Source organism: Lampris incognitus, chromosome 10 (genome assembly GCF_029633865.1).
Source record: "Lampris incognitus isolate fLamInc1 chromosome 10, fLamInc1.hap2, whole genome shotgun sequence".
Lineage (NCBI taxonomy): Eukaryota > Metazoa > Chordata > Actinopteri > Lampriformes > Lampridae > Lampris > Lampris incognitus.
In genome coordinates this window covers 54,073,749-54,095,778 of record NC_079220.1, presented here as the reverse complement: position 1 = coordinate 54,095,778, position 22,030 = coordinate 54,073,749, and the positions used below count along the sequence as shown (strand labels likewise).

At 48.2% G+C, this 22,030-nt stretch overlaps 1 protein-coding gene across 1 annotated transcript; it reads left to right on the top strand.

Annotated features, from left to right (window-relative positions):
- The first annotated feature begins 6,880 nt into the window (after positions 1 to 6,880).
- On the top strand, positions 6,881 to 20,589 carry gaa (alpha glucosidase). Its single transcript, XM_056287821.1, has 18 exons — positions 6,881 to 8,150; positions 8,737 to 8,888; positions 9,159 to 9,324; positions 9,534 to 9,630; positions 9,802 to 9,921; positions 10,549 to 10,667; positions 10,927 to 11,058; positions 11,370 to 11,480; positions 11,575 to 11,688; positions 11,929 to 12,013; positions 12,230 to 12,347; positions 12,668 to 12,801; positions 13,536 to 13,687; positions 13,989 to 14,483; positions 14,765 to 14,863; positions 17,043 to 17,207; positions 17,439 to 17,591; positions 19,518 to 20,589. Exons 1-18 carry the CDS (start codon positions 7,662 to 7,664, stop codon positions 19,581 to 19,583), a joined length of 2,967 nt encoding a protein of 988 aa, XP_056143796.1. The 5' UTR covers positions 6,881 to 7,661; the 3' UTR covers positions 19,584 to 20,589.
- The last annotated feature ends 1,441 nt before the right edge of the window (positions 20,590 to 22,030 follow it).

The window sequence follows — 22,030 nt, the reverse complement described above, 5'->3', positions numbered from 1 at the left end:
ATCAATAGACTACTACCACAGTAATACCATCAGAATCATCACACTGTCATTCATCAAACTGCTCGTTTCTCTCATCATCTGACTCCCCAAGTTCAAAGTCCAGTTCTGGACCATCCTGCTGTTTTTGGTTACTGCAGGTCTGTAACCTGCACATGTCTGTGCATGGAAGTCCATTTGACAGGCACATGCAGCTTGGCATTTTGCATGAATGCACACACTTGCATGTTAGCATTTCCAAGACCACATCTGGTGCAGGTGGGGAGCGCATCCAGTAAATGGCCAGCTTGCCTTCATCGTCTGTCCATCCATACTCAGTAGGGCTTGGCACCACAGGGTTAGCCTGCAGACAGCACTTCCATATTGCTGCCTGATAGTTGGCTCGTTGAACATGCATAAAGAGACAGTCTCTACATGGTGGCAGCTGGCTGGACTCAACCTCTCCCCTTTTGGTGCAGAAGAGCTGGTAACGCAGTTTGTTCACCTCAGCAGTGCTGCTATTAGCAACATACATCCGACAGGTGAACTGCTCAATTTTCTGGAACAGCTCATCACTCACATTCCATGTCTGTCCCAGTTGACTAAAAGTCTCTTGGCAGGAAGTGTGCTTTCTCACTATCTTCAGGGCATTCAGCTTCCCTCGACCAGCGAATGCACTGACAGTGTCGCAGCCTGTGAAAGCATGTAAGCCAATTAGGCTGTCACAGATGCTGTCTCCAAGTGAACTTGCCTGTTTGGTGATGTCGACAAACCGTGTGCGGTTCTGAGTCCCACACTTCTGGTAGATGGGACAGGTGATGTCCTTCTGGAAGCCAAGACAAAGCACCATGACATCAGTGTCCTCAGCTGACTTTGAGCCCGCATTTGCTGCATGCAATGCATGCAGGAGCAGACGGGTGTCAGCTTCTTCATGTGTGGAGTGCAGTTCTGCTGCTTCCTCACACCCATCTTCTGTCAACTTGTAGCAGGTTTCCTCACAGGTCATGTACAACACCTTGCCATGCAGCATAGCTCTGTATCGTGGGAGTTTCCACTCTTCCACCAGAAACTTGATGAGACTGGTTTTGTTGGAGGAACTGCACAGAAATTTTCTCCACTGCTGGACGTGGTGTCCCCCTGCAAGATTCTTGTACTGGAGAGTGATGTCTCCACCCCGGTTCAGTCGTTCAGCATCTTTGATCGAAGTCTGGTGATAGACATCAAAAACAACATCAATCCTCCCACTCTGTGCTCCCTAATGGAGGACCTGGGTCAAGGCTGACTCTGCCACCTGTGCAAAGGTTTTGTTGTTGCCATTCATTTTTTGGACCAGGCTCATCCCATCAATGATGGAAGTAGATGGGATTGGGATGTCTTCTGCAGGAGATACATTCTTTTCAAGCTCTCTGGCAAGTGCAGCCTTGTTTGTTTTTCGTAAGGACCCATCAGCATTTGCCAGTGCCCATGGTAGTGGGCCCAATGGGTAGGCAAGGACATCCTTCAGATTCACCTTCCTGCTTTCAGCCACCAGGATCATGTGACTGAAAAGGTTTCTATCTGCCTTCAGAACCACATCCTGTGCTTTCTTTCCATGAGCTTGTTTTGTGCTGACATTGGAGAATGTTTTCAGACTTTGCTTGGTCATCTTATCGTGGAATTTCACAGGTGGTGGGTCTGCATCTAACCTTGTTTGCTGGAATGCTTGGTAGGCCTCTTCTCCTTTCTCAAGAGCTCTCAAGAGATCTATGGTCACATCAGGTGGAGCCATGTTGCCAGTGGAGAGGCTAACCAAATCAATCTCATCAGGGGACATAGGATTGAGCCAGTTATTCTCCATAAGGTCCATGAGAGACTGGACATCTGCTTCATCTCTCTTGATCCTTGGACTCTGTAGATCTGGATGAGACCATTTGCACCTGCCTTGACCTGTCAGGTCTCTCAGCTGTCTGAGGTACATGCTTCTATACTCAGCTGTGAGATAATATTTGGTCACAACTCCTGGCTTCAAGCTGAATCCCTTTGTCCCTCCAGCTGTTTGGGTGTCTTTGTTCACCGTTTCTTCTATAGCTTGGTCAACAGGGATTCGGCCAAAGGGATTGGTGGAGCCCAGTTGGACTGAGAAGCCTCCTTCCATGAATTCTGTGTACACATCTGGGTGTGTGATGGGCAGCTCAGACATCTGGGCGTAGTAGTAGGGGAGGTAGCGTGCATAATTCATCCTGTCATAAGCAAAGCACCATGGGATCATTGCTCGAATGCTAGCCAAGTGTAGCATCCAGTCTCCCTCTCTGGATGCTCGGATGAGCCCCAACAAGATTTCAACCATGTCCAAATAGGACATCCAGAAGTTCGAGAGGCTGCCGTTTCCACCTCTAAGGAACTCACGGTAGACTTCAAATAGATCCATGATGCGTGTACAAGAGCTGTTCTCGAGGACCTCCTTCAAAGCATGTTGTGAGACTTCTTTCCCAAGGCTGTCAATGGTCTTCAGTGTCTCATTCAGGTGAACCATGTCATTCCTGTGAGTTTCTTCCAACCAGGACAGGAAACCATTCAAGGTCAGTCGCATGAGAGCCTCATACAGGAGCTTGTGTAGTCGCACTGCCCTGTTGTACTTGCGGCCATCCATAACACCAGCAATTGAGCCTTCTGCAATTATGCCAGACTCAATGCAGAGGTCTTTGAGTCCAGCATCTTGGAAACGCTTTCCTATTTTTGCCAGCAGTGTGCAGATGGTGTGGAATACCCCAAGCCTAACGATGATATCATGGAACTTGTCATGGTGTTTCCATGTGATCTCGACAGCCTTCGCATACAGGGCTTGGTCAAAGACACAGACAATCTTCCTCAGGCCTAAGCACTGCATGATGCTCAGTGACTGGTTAAGCACCTCGTTGACAGTAGACATTTGTGTCGCTGGAGCATTGATGGTAGGCAGATAGCCTATATTGTCGGGGATGACCGTCATCTCTCCTCGAGTCAGGATGTTGAAGCCTGTCCAGCTGCTGACTGACTGTTCTTCTTGTTGTGACATGCGTGCTAGGACCCAAAGAAGGTTTTTCTCTCTGGCAAGCTTAGTATTGGCTGCAGTATCGGCATCTGACTTTTTGCTTTGTGGTGGCCCTACCCGTTGTCCAGCATTGTAAGTTGCTAACATTGGTGGGGGTCCATCAATGCTTCTCTTCTTTGTTTTGGGAACAGTGGGCATGGGTTGGACAGGAAGTGGGTTGACTGGCTTTGCTTGCACAGCAATCCCATTGACTCTGTGAGATGTTCCCTCACCACTGACAGTTTCTTCAAGACGGTCGATATTGTCCCAGGCTAAAGTTGTGAATATGCCAGGATGGATGTTAGCTGGAAGGGCAATGCCACTCCCTGATGATGAGAGTTTCTGGAGACACAGGGCAGTGTTGATCTCTTCCATCTGTGAATAGGACACACTGTGACCAAGTCGGTTGAGGATGTTTATCAACTCTACATTTCCTGTCAACGATTTGACACTGAATGGCAGAACAATGTGCTTGGAAGGCTTGGTATTTCCACATGTCACTGCATATACTATGTCATGGCCAAATGACTGCAGAAGGCACTGCACTCTCTGGGATGCATGATCAGGATCATTTGAGCCTGTGAGTAGAGAGTACAGGAAGATAATGAGCGACTCTGGAATGGTAGGACATTCTGCTTCTGGTTTGACTTCAGGCGGCCAGGTTTGAGGAACATCTTGACTTTTAATGTCTGCTCTCAATTTGATGGCTGCTTTGGCTATAACATCTTGTGCACTGACACTTTTCAGGGTCTGCAGCTCCCTTTTGAGAGACTGATTTTCTTTGGCAAGTTCCCTCATGGACAAGTTATCGGGATAGAGGAGGAATTTTCCTTTCTCATCAGGGAATATCTGCAAGGCTCCAGCAAACTCACTCTCCAGGTTTCGCCTTATGTGCTTCTTGGTTGATTCCTTGACTTGGGCAATGCCTTGGGAGTTCATTGAAGCTACCAGTCTAGAAGAGAGATCAGTCATTGTCATCACTTGAGGATTGCCAAAAAGCTCCATCCTGATGAAGAGGAACAGCTCATTGTATGCCTTATTCACAGCAGCTTCATACTGGGCTGCAGCATCATCATCTTCATTGCTGGCAACCTCTCCTTTGGAAACCTCTTCTTTGGTGTAAAGTCTATAGCATGACCTGTGGTAGTGCCCTTCAGCTGCTACAAGGTCTCTACTCACAATGGCAAGGATTCTGCTGTCCCTTTTCTTTGTGGCTGCACTCCTGATATTTGCATCAGCTCGCAGTTCTCGACACTGCACCAGTACTGTCTCTTGGAATATTTGCTGTTTTTCTGACAAAATATGCACTCTGCATCATAAGTCCTAGATGTACTTGGAGCATGTCGAGCTACTCTCTTAGATTGTTTCTCTTCAGCAGAGACACAACTTTTCTTTTCTTTTGCAAGGAGGCCATCAAGAATTTGCTTCATAGTGAAGATACTGCGACACTTTCTGTGGTAGTAGATTGCTGGAATCTGTCCCTCAGGAATGTCTTTTGCCAGTTTCAAAACTGGTGCATGATTTCGTATCTGAGCTGCCCTGAGCAGAGTTCTCCATGAGTCGACACTTTGTAGTGAAACCAGCTTATCTGTATCATCAGAACAGTGGATAATGCACTCCACCCGTGGGCGCTTTGGTATTGGGTAAAAACTTGCTTGTTCACCAGTGGCCATATTCAGTCAGTTTTCACCTGCCACATACAAACAAATACATGTAACTTAGGTGTATGAACACTACTAAAACAAAGTTTACTTTGCTTCACCAGCGTCATATTACCATTATTTATCTTACATAGCCACAAATAGATACATTACCTAGTTGCTATGCAACAGCTGTATTTTGTCCACATGAGGCCGCTAAAATCAACACAAGATGAAAGTTCCTCGTAGCCACTTTAACTAATCATATTAACATATACATTAAAAGAACATGCTAACATTATGGGAAATTAGCTTACAATCTTCTCCAGAGTGAGACAAGAAGATAGATACCAGTTTCCTCTATATGTGTTTAGTAGAAAGCTATCTGGCTGCACGTTAGCCTAGCTTAGCACAATGAATGGAAGTACACAGTACTGGTTATCCTTGGTTGTTGGCCAACTAAGAACTGTCCCAGAGTTTAAGCTAGGCTAATCAGTACCAGGGGTGTTGAAATGCTATATTTGTAAAAATCTGGGCAATTACACAATCGTGAGAGGCACAGAAACAGGTTTCCTGAAAGAAAAATGAAATAGCTGCTCATTTGGAAAGGTTATCATGTATTATTTTACTTCTGTTAGTGTACCAAATAAAATGGCACCAGTGAAGTTGTGTCACCTTGGGTGATATCGATATCTGGTCTGACCCATGGACTAACTGGCTTTGGTCTAGTTAGTTTCTTAGTAATAATGCCCTTCTAATTTAAGGTTCACAATCACCTCACACAATGAAATAGTATGGGTATATTATACATTTCCTGAATCTTTACAGTCCTGTGAGTATTCCAGTGTTTGTGTTTTGTGTCCCTGATATTCCTAGATGCCACAGGGCTAAAAGAAAGTATATAGTTTAGGCGAACATTGCAGAAAGATGTGTGTTATTGACGGGTTGAAGAGCTCAAGTGACCTCTATATTTGTGAGAAATATCCACAACAGGGCTTGAATGAAAGCTAAGAAGGTCCCCTTTAAAATGATACCAAAGACAATATTATAGAACATTGAAAAATGTCCTGACCATGAGGCTAAACCAGGATATGCACCAGCGTCTAAAATGCAATTTAGTTTAGTGGGTGGTTAACTTCATGAGCTGATAACTGTGATACAGCTGCCACTCAGGAATGGTTATCATACCAAAATATCATCTACAGACATGGATCCTTTCAAAAATTATAAGTAAGTTTTGCCACCTTGAGTGTACCGAAATAGGAAATTTTGGGCTCTGGCCCATGGACTAATACTTATAGTCACAAAGTGCACACATGGGTACAGTCATGCACACACTGGCAGTGCAAACTCAAATCTACATGTACACAAATTACACATGTACTGCACAGATGCATACAAACGTTCACGCTCTGTCCCTTACACACACACACACACACACACACACACACACACACACACACACACACACACACTATGCGAGGTTTTTTTCTCGCAATATTACCCCCCCCCCAGCCCCGTAATTGCCCCCCCCCCCCATGGCCCTAGTACGCGGTGGTAAAACCTGTCCCGCTGTCATGTCGTGTGTGTCCCCTCCGAGCCAGACGCAGCAGGTCTGTCATCTTCGCTGGAACCCGAACCTGCCGTTCGGGGACGGTGTCCACGTGTGTCCATAATGTCCAAATGATGACATGTTTGACAAGCACGGCGGCTTGTGTGAGACAGCGGACGGAGCCAACGTGTCCTCTTGAGTTTGTAAAGAAAAGGTTAAAAGTCACTTAACGTCTAAAACTTAACCGGATCCCGTTTGGAGCGGCTGTCGAGCTGTGGTTTAAACACTCTTCATCTGTCCCGTTTCTTTGTTCGACGGGTCGCCTGTCGGCACCATTTGTTTTTATGTTGCGTTTTCACCGATTGACGGCGAGAGATTTCCCTCTAAAACTGGCGACACCGTGCGGTTTGTTCGCCGCACGGCAGCTCAAGCGCGTTTTGGCGTAGTTGGTCCCGAGCGGCTCGCCGTACTCAGAAAGCCCCGCCTGCCTTGTTTCTCCTTAGCCTATCCGGAGCCACAATAACACGGAGACGTGGAACCTGTCGGCAGTTTAAAAACAAAAAAAGTTGGACGTCTGATTTAATTCTGCGTATTCACATTTTTGTGGGGTTTTTTTTGTGGGTTTTGGTTCAGACTGACTGCTCTGGCACATTCCTTGCGCTAATCAGCCTCACGAGGGAAGAAACACGATCGACCACCGTCACGTTTCAAACTCCGCGGTTTGCTCGCGTGTAGCTCTGCTGTCGATACATTGTGGCGCGGTTTGCTCGCGTGTAGTTCTGCTATTGACACATTGTGGCGCGGTTTGCTCGCGTGTAGCTCTGCTATCGACACATTGTGGCGCGGTTTGCTCGCGTGTAGCTCTGCTATCGACACATTGTGGCGCGGTTTGCTCGCGTGTAGCTCTACTATCGACACATTGTGGCGCGGTTTGCTCGCGTGTAGCTCTGCTATCGACACATTGTGGCGCGGTTTGCTCGCGTGTAGCTCTGCTATCGACACATTGTGGCGCGGTTTGCTCGCGTGTAGTTCTGCTATCGACACATTGTGGCGCGGTTTGCTCGCGTGTAGCTCTGCTATCGACACATTGTGGCGCGGTTTGCTCGCGTGTAGTTCTGCTATCGACACATTGTGGCGCGGTTTGCTCGCGTGTATTTCTGCTATTGACACATTGTGGCGCGGTTTGCTCGCGTGTATTTCTGCTATTGACACATTGTGGCGCGGTTTGCTCGCGTGTAGCTCTGCTATTGACACATTGTGGTGCCCCGCCGCTGCGGGAAACGTCGCCTGTCGGTCCCCATGGAGACCGTTCAACACAAGTTTAACCGAAGATAATCGCAACTTTGACGCTTATAATGGCCCGGTGTGTGCCGCAGCGGCCGCTATACTGCTGACCTCAGATGCCCCTTTACCGCTGCTGCAGGCCCCGCGCGTCGGTGACGGCATGGGCACCTTGTCCGCTGCGTGCGCGCCCGTTTTGCTGCTCCTTCCCCCCGCGCTCGCCATTAACGTGCTGCTATTGACGTGTCTCTTCGCCGGCCGCTGGTCCGACCCGAAGGTCGGATTGCTGAAGTCGGCCCACGCACCGCACAATCAAACGACAGTGAACGCCAAACGTGCTGACGGCCGCGACGCCTCCTGCACCGCGGCCCCGGAGAGTCGCTTCGACTGCGCACGGGACAAGGCTGTGAGCCGGGAGGAGTGTGAGGGGCGAGGGTGCTGCTACGCCCCTTTGCCCGATTTCGCGTTCGGCGGACCTCCTTGGTGCTTCTATCCCCGGTCATATAGCGGCTACGGGATGGGTCCGCTCACTCCATCCCAGCGTGGCCTGGCTGCCGTTCTGATGCGGCCCGACCCCTCCTACCTGCCCAAGGACATCCCCACTCTCCGTTTAGAGGTTATGAAGGAGACCGCGGGTCGTCTGCATCTCACCGTGAGTCCCTCCGTGCGGGCCAACGCTCTGCACTTCTCTCACCTTCCACTTTCATCCCGAAATTAAGTAATGAAAGACTTGAGGTTCCCCCCGTGCTGAACGTCCCATGTTAAGCGCAGGGGCGGATCTACAGGGTGGCAACAGGGGTGGCAGCTGCCACCTCTAGGACACAGTCTTGCCACCCCATTTATAAATCAGATCATATGTTTTTAAAGTATATTTTATGTACATGCATGGTGACGGTCAACGAGACCCGCACCAAACTCATCTCAAACAGAAGTCGCCGATTTAGAATCCCCCCCTCCCCCATCACAGGGGCGGATCTACGGGGTGGCAACAGGGGTGGCAGCTGCCACCTCTGGGACACAGTCTTGCCACCCCAGGAAAAAGTCTCTAGATCCACCGCTGGTTAAGTGTGGGAGATTGCGCTCTTGTGTGTTAATGGAAAAGAAAAGGATAAACGTTCAACGGGCAGCCGCTGGGCTGAGGTCTAGTATAAGAATTGGGGTCTTCCACTTTTACTGCGTGTGCATTTTGTCCCTACGTGGTGCCGGGAAGATTGCAGCAACACTTGGTTTCCTTCCAGGTGAAGGACCCGTCATCCCGGCGATATGAAGTCCCACTCCCCAGCGGTAGACCAGGAGGAAGTGTTAAAACTCAAGACACCCTGTATGCCATAGAGTTTAACACCGACCCCTTCGGCTTCATAGTGAGACGAAAGTCCAACGGAAGAGTGATGTGAGTGGATCTTTGTCTTCTTTTTTTTTTAGTCATTTATCTATTTAGGATATAATATACAGGTTAATATAAGAGGTTACTTTTGCACAAATTTAGACTAACACATGTCTGCCACGATCATCACAAGCTTACTTGGTCAGCACTCGTTCGTCATTGCATCTAACCTGTTCTGTGCAGAATGACCAGTGTTGTAGTAGCCATTTTCTTCTGGTCAATCCTAGCCGTGACATAGCAGATGTTTGCCCCCTTCCCATGCTACTCCCTGCCCAGTGTGAATACCACGGTCGCTCCTCTGCTGTTTGCCGACCAATACCTGCAGCTGTCAACCAGCCTGTCCTCTTCTCTGGTGTCTGGCCTGGGGGAGCATTACACTCCCCTGTCCCTCGACCTCAACTGGACCTCCCTCACTCTTTGGAACAGAGACATGGCCCCTCATGTGAGTCGATGGGACAGCTCACCGTCACCTGGCATCTGTAGCTAAAGTCCCCCCCTCCCCTCCCCCCACACATGCTTTTTAAATTATATTTAGATTAGAAACAAAAATTCCATTGATAAAAGTGTACGTCTGCTGAGAGGTCTTACCTTCCTATTCTGGACTCAGAGCCGGTTGGAGTTGTTGACAAGGGATTTTTTTACCTCCCGCAGGCTAATTCCAACCTCTATGGCTCCCATCCGTTCTGTGTAGTACAGGAGGAGGATGGTCTGGCCCATGGAGTTTTCCTACTCAACAGCAATGCAATGGGTAATGGGATAGCTTTTCATTTTAAAGCTTTGACGCCGTCTCACTTACACATTTGGGGCCATGCAATTTCCATAGCTCATTGTATTTAAAAAAAAAAGTTGGGGGGGTTGTTAGTGTGTGAAGATAGACCCTACATTTTATTGCTAATTGCTTTCACCACTCCTCCCGTAGAAATAGCGTTGCAGCCAACCCCCGCTCTCACCTGGGTGGCCGTCGGGGGAATCCTGGACCTCTACATCTTCTTGGGTCCCGACCCTCAAAGTGTCGTCCGACAATACCTCCAGGTTATTGGTACGCTGTCAGCTTTTAAACTTCCTCAATAACTTGTCGTTCCCAAGGTCGTGACGTGTCTGGCTCACAGCTACAGCGGTCGAGGTGCGTACAGACAGCAGAACTTTAAGTGATGGGGTGTTTGAAGTATGCCCGAAATAGGGCTGGGTATCGCCGCCGATTCCCTGAATCGAGTCGATTCAAGTTAACAAGGTCCCAGATCAGTTCGATTTCTGATTCGATTCAATTCGGTGTCTATCCAGTTGGAGACGTTTCAGTTACAGTACCAATTTTGCTTGGATATGAAAGAGATTCTCAGAGAACTGGTACTGTAAATTGTACGAGGAACCCTCTAACCCTGGTCCATTATTAAAAACATTAACGTTTACATTAAGAATGGACCCCCAAGCAGTTTCCAGTCTGGGATTTCCGCTTCATACGTCAACGGGGGAAATAAAAACATTAAAAGATTGATTCGGGGATTAAATGAATAATCGGATTGTTGTGAAGAGGATCGACTCAAATCGGGAAAATGATTAATTGAGCCCGGCCCTAGCTTGTAAGGGAGCAGATGTGCAAATCTTCTGTAGGGCACCTCGGAAAAAAGACGTCTAATTGGCAAATGGGTGGTCCTTCATCCCTCTTCAGGATACCCTATGATGCCCCCCTATTGGTCCTTGGGCTTCCATCTATGTCGCTGGGGCTACTCGAGCACTAATGCTACCCGGGAGGTAGCCCAACGCATGCATAATGCAAATTTTCCTCTGGTAAGTGAATATAGGCAAAAATATTTGCATCTGAGGTAGTATTCTCGAAAAAGAAATTTATTCATTATCCCTCTCATTCTACCATGCACCACCATTATTCCTATTTTGAGACACGCTGCAAACGTGCACCCATCATTATCAGATAAACCTCGTCATGGTTAATAGCAACATCAGGACAACGCTTACGCCCAGTTAGAATTGCATTAAGCGTTTGGTTTCTGCCTCCGTGCAGCTCATACGGTTATGTTGCTTTGTGCAGGATGTGCAGTGGAACGACCTCGACTATGCAGATAACCGTAGGGTGTTCACCTATGACCCCCGCCGATTTGGGGACCTCCCAGACATGGTGGAGGAGTTCCACCAAAGAGGAATGAAGTACGTCCTCATCCTGGTAAGTCAGCTTCAAAAGGCTCACTATTTCATGTGGTTTGAAAACACAATAACCCTTTCTTTAAGATATCACTGAGACTGCCTTTGTAATATGACTCAGGAAAAAAAACTACTATACGATTGGCTAAAAGGGTTTCAGTAGTTTGGCCGGTCTCTTATTAGTTTGATTGGCTAAACTGAACTAGTCGAGCAAGACGACTAGGAGGCGTAACTAGCATTTTATATCCAGCAGGTGGCAGCACAATCTGTCAAGTCATCGACTGAGCCTAGCACAAATAAAACAAACGCTCTCTCGGTCTCTCTCCGTCTCAGGACCCTGGAATCGGCAGCAGCAGCCCCCCTGGAACATACCCCCCCTTTGATGATGGGCAGAAAAGAGGGGTTTTCATTAAGAACGCTTCAGGACAGACCTTAATAGGGAAGGTCAGGCCTCCCCTTTCTTTGGAGACTCGCGCGTTCTTGCCTCGCTGTGTTGTGGTTGAAAGTGCATTGCTCCCTTCCCGTCCTGTGTATCCAGGTGTGGCCGGGCCCGACAGCCTTCCCCGATTTCACTCACCCGGAGACGAGAAACTGGTGGGAAGACTGCATCAGGGAATTCCACTCTAAAGTCCCTCTAGACGGTCTATGGATTGTGAGTCTGTACAGAAACACACAAAGCCATGGTCACTGGTGATTGCTCACAGGCATGTATTGATCCCAGAAGGGCAGGCTTTGACATTTTGGAAGGGACCGTGTTTAAGAGCTCTCATTAGACACAGTCTCTATTTCCAGTTTCTTCCTGTACTTTATTGGGAAATGTTTTTTTTAATATATATATTGCAGTTATTTACATGACTCCTCGACTCCTGTCCATCTGCCCTTCCTCACACAGGATATGAATGAACCCGCCAGCTTTGTGCAGGGCTCAGTCGAGGGCTGTCCTGACAGTGAACTGGAGAACCCTCCCTACACGCCGAGTAGGTACACGGGATCGGCGCCGCGTCATTCCTGAAGGGGAGGGGTTTTTACAGCGTGTAACCCTTGTCCACTTGTTATTAAATAATTTGTCTCACAGAGCTCTAATAACACCGTGAATACATTTGAATGTCTCGATGGCGGACCGAATAGGCTGGATGTTGCTGTTTACGCTGCTCCCTGTCGTCGTCTGTGTCTGTATCCCTTCGTGCAAGCAGAGGTGGTCGGAGGCCAGCTGAACTCTGGGACTCTCTGCATGTCAGCCCAGCAAGAGATTTCCACTCACTACAACCTGCACAACCTTTATGGGCTGATGGAGGCTAGCGCCACCCATAGGTAAGACACTGACCTGCGCTGATGGTATACAGCACGCTATCACTAGGCTGATGTGACCGATGTGAATGTCGCTATTTAAAACAAGTGACAGAGACCGTGAAATAGGAGGAGAGGCACTGGAAACCAGTAAAACAGTAAAAAGTAGCTTTCTTTTTAAAGATTTGTTAATTTTAGTGTTTTTACGATGGGATTTCCTTCTCCGATCACCCCTTGTGCTCAGTCTGGACTTTGGTTGGAACAGCTGCAACTTAAGGGAAAATGATGTTCCTTGACATTTACTGACTTGACCGTGTGTCTTGGGGTTTGGGCGCCGCCCTCAGCGCTCTGACGAAGGTGCGAGGGAAGCGACCTTTTGTCCTGTCCCGCTCCTCCTTCCCGGCCATCGGACGGTTCTCGGGGGTATGGACGGGAGACGTAAGAAGTGATTGGGAGCAGCTCCGATACTCCGTCCCTGGTAAGAGGAGATTGTTAAAAGAGCCGTGTGTGCACGCCGTAACCTCGGTGGAACGACACCCCTCCATTAATGTCACATAAAACCGTTTTTATCTCAGCTCTTTTATGTGAAAGAGTGTGTCTGTCAAGCAGTTGTCTCGTTAATGTTTAGAACAGGGACTCTCCTTTCTGTCTGAGTACTGATCCTCTCTTTTGTAAAATGTGCTGTGTGACAACGTTAAAGACAGTCTCAGCCTTACTTCTTTTTTTTCTTCAAAAAATACTTCCAAGTGGTAGAATAAAGAATTAAATGAGTAGAAGGGGTGATAGCAGCACGGTGGCACAGTGGTTAGCGCGGTCACCTCACAGCAAGAAGGTCCTGGGTTCGAGCCCCGAGGTAGTACAACCTTGGGGGTCGTCCCGGGTCGTCCTCTGTGTGGAGTTTGCATGTCTCCCTGTCTGCGTGGGTTTCCTCCCACAGTCCAAAGACATGTAGGTCAGGTGAATCGGCCGTACGGTGTGAATGTGTGTGTGGGGGGGGGGGGGCTGTGATGGTCTGACGGCCTGTCCAGGGTGTCTCCCCACCTGCCACCCAATGACTGCTGGGATAGGCTCCAAAATCCACGCGACCCCAAGGATAAGCGGTTTGGATAATGAGTGGATGAGTAGAAGGGGTGCTTTTTTGAATTGTCTCCAGGCTGGCTGACTCAAAATGACCTTTTGCAACCTCCTCCTCCTCCTCCTCCACCCGTCCAGCCGTGCTGCAGTTTGGCCTGTTTGGGGTGCCCCTGGTCGGGGCAGACATCTGCGGCTTTGGGGGCAACACTACTGAGGAGCTGTGTGTGCGCTGGATGCAGCTGGGGGCCTTCTACCCGTTTATGAGGAACCACAATGACCAGCCCAACGCCGTGAGAAAGACCCCGTCTGTCTGTATATGTATGTCTGTCCGTGTAGATCACAGACACGCGTCGGTGTATCTGTGTCCAATTATGTTCTTCGCCGGGTTTAAATGTATATTCGTGCAAGTTCGTCAGAGCAACTCCGTGTTTACCTCAGAACGAAGGCAGTTGTGGTACCAATATTTTTCCACTGTTTCTAGAGCAGTCCATCTGTTCCATGTATTATGAATACATGTAATTCTAGCTCTCTTCAAAGTGTGTGTGTGTGTGTGTGTGTGTGTGTGTGTGTGTGTGTGTGCGCATGCCTCAGCCTCAGGAACCCTTTGTGTTTGGGCAGCAGGCCCAGGCAGCCATGCGGCACGCATTGAATCTGCGGTACTCCCTTCTTCCTTTCCTCTACACACTCTTCCACCACGCACACACCTCTGCTGACACTGTGGCCAGACCTCTCTTCCTTGAGGATGTCTCCTGCTCTCCGCTCATCTCGAATTTCTTCTGCGCATTATTATCCTTTTTGGCTGTTTCGACTCTGTATTTTCAGAATAGCGCAACGTGTCGTGGTATAGCCACGCTGTACTGCCAACATATGATAATGAGCCCGGTCGATTCACAATCTCAGTGTGCATATTTTTCCACTCCTCCATGCCTATCCGTCCCCCTCAGGTTTCCCACTGACCCTAACTGTCAGACGATAGACCGACAGTTCCTGTGGGGGTCTTCGCTTCTTGTCAGTCCCGTCTTGGAGCAAGGGAAGGAAGAGCTGGCTGTCTACCTCCCACCGGGAACTTGGTACAGTCTGCACAATGTAAGCAACTTGGTATTGCTCAGCTTAGACCTTGCACATCTCACATTGCCTCCGACATACAGATGCAGTGATCTCTAAATCAGCATGTGGACGGGAGAAGAATGAAATCGGAAGTTTCAAGGGCTTGCAGCCCAGCGTAGATACACATCCTGTTGTTGACCGATGAAACCTGCTACGTTTAAGGCTTGTTGTTGGCGAAATTATCTCCCATCTTCTACCCCGTTTCATAAACAGTGTTAGTCCTATATTGGGTCTTTCCTGCTGTGTTTCTCTTCCCTCAGGGTCAACCCTTCTATAGCAAGGGCCAGTATCTCCTCCTACCAGCCCCTCTGGATACCATCAATGTCCACGTGAGGGAAGGGCACGTTGTCCCACAACAGGTTGGTGTCTGCGGCTTTGCAGAGGCAATGGCCCTCTCAAGCTTCTAGTCCCTTAGATTGTTGATACAGCCTCATAAAACCATGCCGTCACCGTATCTCAGTGACGGTGTCGAGATAAGCCCAGTGGCTCATGCATTTAAATCAAATCTAGTCAGTTTTATTTGTGTAGCCCAGTATCACAAATTACAAATTTGCCTCGAGGGGCTTTACAGCAACACAGCATCCTGTCCTTAGACCCTCACAACTCCCTAAGAAAACCCTTTAACAGGGAGAAAACACAGGAAGAAACCTCAGGGAGAGCAACAGAAGAGGGATCTCTCTCTCAAGACGGACAACATTCAGTGGCTGTTGTGTTTACACAATTTACACAATGCAACATTGAAAGAGGATAGCAGAATTATGAGGGAATTATAAAATGTATTTACACTCTCTGCAATTTTTCTCCAGCTATCCCCTCTAGTCATGGCGCCACAAACTTGGTTTTTAGTCTAATAATATTTTTGTGTTGCCTACATTTTACTTACTACATTACTGTAGTAAGTTGTCAGTCTTGAGGCGTAGACATCTCTGTCCTCACATAAATCTATTACAATATACAAGGACAGTAACGTCCAAAATCCACTGTCCACATTTTGTTTGTTCGCAGCGACTACAGGTAATGCTGCCACAGGAAATTGAAGGTTCTGTTGACCTGCTGTGATTAACGGCTGTTTCTGTGTTTATTTGTGTGTCAGTAGCATGGCGGAAAAAATATCAGCGAGATCACACGAAAAGGACACATAGTATTTGATGCTGTCCCAGAAAGTTCTCATGAGATTCTGGATAAATTGATCAAGGTCATGGTCAACATGACCAAAAGAAGTGAAAATAGTTTTGTTTGGGGTTTTTTTTTGTTGCCATTATTTGTTAAGAAATTGTCCAATTTTCTTCTAACTAGGGCCAAAATATTCATTTTTGATTTCTAAGACAGACTTCTATCCATTGCTGTTGTAAAAATGAATTATTTTCGGCGTTCGGGTGGCGTGGCAGTCCCTTCCGTTGCCTACCAACACAGGGATCGTCAGCTCGAATCCCCGTGTTACCTCCGGCTTGGTCGGGCGTCCCTATAGGCACAATTGGCCGTGTCTGTGGGTGGGAAGCTGGATGTGGGTATGTGTCCTGGTCGCCGCACTAGCGCCTCCTCTGGTCAGTTGGGGGCGCCTGTTCAGGGGGGAGGGGGGACTGGGTGGGCACAGCGTGATCCTCCGATGTGCTACGTCCCCCTGGTGAAACTCCTCACTGTCGGGTGAAAAGAAGTGGCTGGTGACTCCACATGTATGGGAGGAGGCGTGTGGTGGTCTGCAGCCCTCCCCGGATCAGCAGAGGGGGTGGAGCAGAGACCGGGATGGCTCGGAAGAGTGGGGTGATTGGCTGGATACAACTGGGGAGAAAAAGGGAGAAAAAAGAAAAGAAAAAAAATAATTATTTTGATCAGTAAGGTCAATAAGAATTCGTACATTCCAGTATAACTCAAGAATGGCTGCAGATAGCCTCTTAATTATTATTGACGGATCTGATGTCCTGCATGGGCACCATGACCTTTGACCGAGTGACTTTCAAAGGTCATACTCCAGATCGTGGCATTTCAGAAGGTTGTACTTCAGAAGTGGATTGAGACAGACGCTTGGTTTCTGTTATTGACTGATTTGAAATCATGTGTGGGGTTTCTTTCAAGACCACGACCTTTGACCAAACTCGACATTACCGATTTCCAGAAGGAAACGGATGGAGATCACGCATTTATTATTGCACTATGCCAAGTAAAGTTTAGATTCAGCAAGCAGCAGTACCACAGAACGTTGAATCAGTTCATCTGGACATGTTTTGTTTTTTTGAGAACAGTTGTTTTTTATTCCTATCATCTGGACATGTTTTGTTTTTTTGAGACCAGTTGTTTGTTTTTTATTCCTATCATCTGGACATGTTTGAGAGAAACGTTTCATCACTCATCTAAGTGACCTCTTCAGTCTCTACTGACTGCAGGGATCCCCACCCTTATAAACAATACAGTGCCTAACGACTGAGCATGCATCAAGACAAACAGCAGTTCCCCATTACCGATACGCTGCAACATGTTTTAATGGCTTCAAGGAACACATCTCGATTATGTGTTGTTGTTTTTCCCTTTTTCGTTGTACAGGAGACAGCCTTGACGACCACCGCCTCACGCCGGAACCCGTTTTTCTTGACAGTGGCACTGTCAGCTGGGGGCTGGGCTCGGGGGGACTTGTTCTGGGATGATGGGGACAGTCTTGGTACCTTTGAGACAGGAGATTACTCCTATGTTCTATTCATAGCTGGGCAGGTATGTCAGAGATGCTGTTTTCATGTGCTTTTAAAGGCAAACGTGATCCCTCCTTCCCGTTTTGGCTGGGAATTTTCCACCTGATCGTGACAGATGTTCATCTCGATGCGCATCTTCCTTTGCTATCACCGGCGTGTCGAACAGATGATGGTTATCAAAAACTCACTGTCCAAAATGTCTCAGCGGTGAATAACTTCCCAAAATCTTTTAACCTCCTTCTCACTACTTTAGTCCCAGCTGGTCAGTGATCCTGTCAAGCTGAACGGGGCCCTGGATGGCCTGGTCGTTGGAGGGCTTCGGGTGTTCGGCGTGCCCTCCCCTCCTCACTACGTATGGGCAAATGGGGAAAAGATCAGGGATTTCACCTATCGCAGTGACACCAAGGTGAGCTCTGAGTGGCTCGGCATTACTTATGACTCCTGCTCAGGTATCGATGTTGCTCTGCAGATGAGCACCTGTCTGCCTCTTCTCTACTAGTGCACCAGTCTGCCTCTTCTCTACTAATGCACCAATCTGCCTCTTCTCTACTAATGCACCAGTCTGCCTCTTCTCTACTAATGCACCAGTCTGCCTCTTCTCTACTAGTGCACCAGTCTGCCTCTTCTCTACTAGTGCACCAATCTGCCTCTTCTCTACTAGTGCACCAGTCTGCCTCTTCTCTACTAGTGCACCAATCTGCCTCTTCTCTACTAGTGCACCAGTCTGCCTCTTCTCTACTAGTGCACCAGTCTGCCTCTTCTCTACTAGTGCACCAGTCTGCCTCTTCTCTACTAATGCACCAGTCTGCCTCTTCTCTACTAGTGCACCAGTCTGCCTCTTCTCTACTAGTGCACCAGTCTGCCTCTTCTCTACTAGTGCACCAGTCTGCCTCTTCTCTACTAATGCACCAATCTGCCTCTTCTCTACTAATGCACCAGTCTGCCTCTTCTCTACTAGTGCACCAGTCTGCCTCTTCTCTACTAGTGCACCAGTCTGCCTCTTCTCCACTAGTGCACCAGTCTGCCTCTTCTCTACTAGTGCACCAGTCTGCCTCTTCTCTACTAGTGCACCAGTCTGCCTCTTCTCTACTAGTGCACCAGTCTGCCTCTTCTCTACTAGTGCACCAGTCTGCCTCTTCTCTACTAGTGCACCAGTCTGCCTCTTCTCCACTAGTGCACCAGTCTGCCTCTTCTCTACTAGTGCACCAGTCTGCCTCTTCTCTACTAGTGCACCAGTCTGCCTCTTCTCTACTAGTGCACCAGTCTGCCTCTTCTCTACTAGTGCACCAGTCTGCCTCTTCTCTACTAGTGCACCAGTCTGCCTCTTCTCTACTAGTGCACCAGTCTGCCTCTTCTTTACTAGTGCACCAGTCCGCCTCTTCTCTACTAGTGCACCAATCCGCCTCTTCTCTACTAATGCACCAGTCTGCCTCTTCTCTACTAGTGCACCAGTCTGCCTCTTCTCTACTAATGCACCAGTCTGCCTCTTCTCTACTAGTGCACCAGTCTGCCTCTTCTCTACTAGTGCACCAGTCTGCCTCTTCTCTACTAGTGCACCAGTCTGCCTCTTTTCTACTAGTGCACCAGTCTGCCTCTTCTCTACTAATGCACCAATCTGCCTCTTCTCCACTAGTGCACCAGTCTGCCTCTTCTCCACTAGTGCACCAGTCTGCCTCTTCTCCACTAGTGCACCAGTCTGCCTCTTCTCCACTAATGCACCAATCTGCCTCTTCTCTACTAGTGCACCAGTCTGCCTCTTCTCTACTAGTGCACCAATCTGCCTCTTCTCCACTAGTGCACCAGTCTGCCTCTTCTCCACTAGTGCACCAGTCTGCCTCTTCTCCACTAGTGCACCAGTCTGCCTCTTCTCCACTAATGCACCAATCTGCCTCTTCTCTACTAGTGCACCAGTCTGCCTCTTCTCTACTAGTGCACCAGTCTGCCTCTTCTCTACTAGTGCACCAGTCTGCCTCTTCTCTACTAGTGCACCAGTCTGCCTCTTCTCTACTAGCGCACCAGTCTGCCTCTTCTCTACTAGTGCACCAGTCTGCCTCTTCTTTACTAGTGCACCAGTCTGCCTCTTCTCTACTAGTGCACCAGTCTGCCTCTTCTCTACTAGTGCACCAGTCTGCCTCTTCTCTACTAGTGCACCAGTCGGCCTCTTCAATCACTCTGGCAGCTTGTTGATTCATCCTACCGGCTCCTTTTTTCTAGTCACTACGCTAACTGTTTTGTTTCTTTCCCTGGTTTACTGGGTCTGTCTGAGCTACCAGTCATTGCACTACTCTAACACTGCGTCTGTGACTATTTTTCTGCCCGTCTGTCTCATCAGGCTCTGACAGTGACCAGTTTGGCCCTCGCCATGTCTGAAGTGTTCACAGTCCAGTGGGCTCTGTAATCCATCGAACCATCTTTCTCAACAGCTTTGTGGTGTCGTCACATCCTTTACTGCCCTCCAAGTAGATCAGGTGCATAAGGACGGCCTTCTCCAAGACTGACACCATCCGATCTTACCAGACTGCTGATTAAGACGATATGTTCCCGAGCTGTTGCCTCATCTCCCTGACTGGCAACAGTGGGTACTGACATTTGAAGGTGCTGTGTTCTGTGGCTTCTAGAAAGTGATCATCTTTATCTAGCTGGTTCTCGTACCCAGTAATCTGCTCCCAGGACAATCGAGGCACTGCTAAAAAATGGATTTTATACAAGCAGGCTGTAACTCCCCATGGATTTTTGTAAAGCTTGTTTAATGTGTTGTGCAAATGTGTTTTTAGATAAGAGTTGAATCATGATTCATTTTTCCAGTTATACTAACATACAATATGTTGAGTGCTCCCTATCAGATAGTTATATTTCCTGATCATTTACGATGCGTTGTTTGGCAAAACCTATTTGTCTCATAACAATACACTGTCATTTATAATTGGCTTGTCTCCGTGCTTAATATTGTCTTAATGCTCGAATGTCATCAGGTACGCAGATGGGTGGAAATGTGTTGCCACTGAACCTGAGCGATTGAATGCAGCGCATCTGCTGAAACATATTGAATTATGGAATGGCTGTTAAAATGCGTAGCCATCTGGGCGGCACGGTGGCCCAGTGGTAAGCACTGTTGCCTCACAGCAAGAAGGTCCTGGGTTCGAACCCTGCGCCTTCTGTGTGGAGTTTGCATATTCTCCCCATGTCTGCTTGGGTTTCCTCCGGGTGCTCCGGTTTCCTCCCACCATCAAAAAGACGTGCATGTTAGGAATAATACTCCTGTCTGTGCCCCTGAGCAAGGCAATGGGAAGAAGAACTGGAGCTGGTCCCCGGGCGCTGCAGCTGCCCGCTGCTCCTATACAGATGCAGAGAACAGATTCATTTTCAGAATACAATTCGTTGTAAGAATGCAGTGACAAAATAAAGTGGCTTTCTTTCATTTTCTATTTAAACGCACATTTCAGAATCAAATCTATTTTAAATGTCAGTCATTTGTAGGTATCTTAAATGCTCCCAACTCTATTAGCTCAGTGAAGGGAGAGCGGATCTCTTTTTTCCACGTCCCCATCTGAAATTGTAAATGGATTTTTATGATATAGAAGTCTGTGCGCGCTCGTGACGTCACGGCGTGACTCCCATCGCCGGTCCTGATGATGCACACAGGAAGACTGGCACACTGCAGCCAGGCATCGGTTTAGTGATGCCATGATGAAGGAAGGTCAGCCTTTTATGTGCAGGCTCTGACTGACGAAACTGGGATTAGACACGGATGCCTCGACTGTAGAACATTTCCGCATCCATAGAACTGCAGTTGCCGTTTTTTTTTTTAATGAATCGCTTGCTGGTGCTGCGCTCGTTAATGCATATTGTGCCACTCCGGAAGCAGCGAGGTTTGAGTGGTGGGTGGGGGTGGGGGCTGTGTCTAAAAGCAGCAGCAATATCACAGCTATTATACAGGATTGTTAGACTGGGAATATATGTTCAGTTTATGTGGATACCAGCTCATGTAGGTATTAGGGGAACTGGGCCAACTGGCTAAAAACGGATTGAGAGGAAGTCATGTAGAACTGTCAGCACCAATCAGCAAAGCTGCAACAAAATCATTCATAAGACACAAAATCAAGGCACAATGGCAGGAATTATGGGACAGTAATCGAAAAGGAAGACATCTGTACCGGATCCAACAGGAAGTAGGGGTAGAAAGGACTTGGGGGGGGGGGGTGAGCAGGAGAGAACAGAACATCATTAGTGGGTTAAGGTTGGGTCATACTAGACTGAATTCCTCATTGCAACTCACCGGGAAACATCAGACTGGGAGCTGGGATGTCTGCTGCCAACCAGAGACTATAGAAGATGTATTCTTTATTGGCCCAACACAAGCAAGAGAGAGATTCATATCACAAACTACACTGGAACAACAAGGAAACATGCACATGGACCTAAACTCGATTTTCACAAGGAACACTGGGGATGACGTACTTTAACATATTGTAACGATCCCGGATGAATGGGCTCGGTAGCCCTTGGGCAACGGGTCGGACCCTTTAGTCGACTGGTTAACGTTGTTGCCCGTGGTGCGGGAAATCCGGGTTCGCTTCCCGGGCTGCCCCCCGACTTCGCTACATTGGTGTCATGGGCTCCCACTTCTGATACCAATGTAGCGAACAGTAGCCAAGGGGCTACCGAGCCTGTTCATCCGTTACAATATCTCCGCCTTTCTCAAGTATACCGGACTGGCGGGGAGGCTATAAATGAAGGACTCTTTGACGTAACGGTAGGTGGCGATAATGCTCCATCTGGTTGCAATTCGCCAATAAAACAGCGGAAGAAGAAGAAACGCGTAGCGTCACTGTCGAGCCAGAGGGG

Excerpts from the sequence above, each read along its gene's own strand:
- gaa (XM_056287821.1), top strand. The coding sequence starts at position 7,662 with ATGGGCACCTTGTCCGCTGCGTGCGCGCCCGTTTTGCTGCTCCTTCCC. Across the intron at positions 8,151-8,736 it reads CGGGTCGTCTGCATCTCACC|GTGAAGGACCCGTCATCCCG; the intron begins GTGAGTCCCTCC and ends GTTTCCTTCCAG. Across the intron at positions 9,631-9,801 it reads ACTCAACAGCAATGCAATGG|AAATAGCGTTGCAGCCAACC; the intron begins GTAATGGGATAG and ends CTCCTCCCGTAG.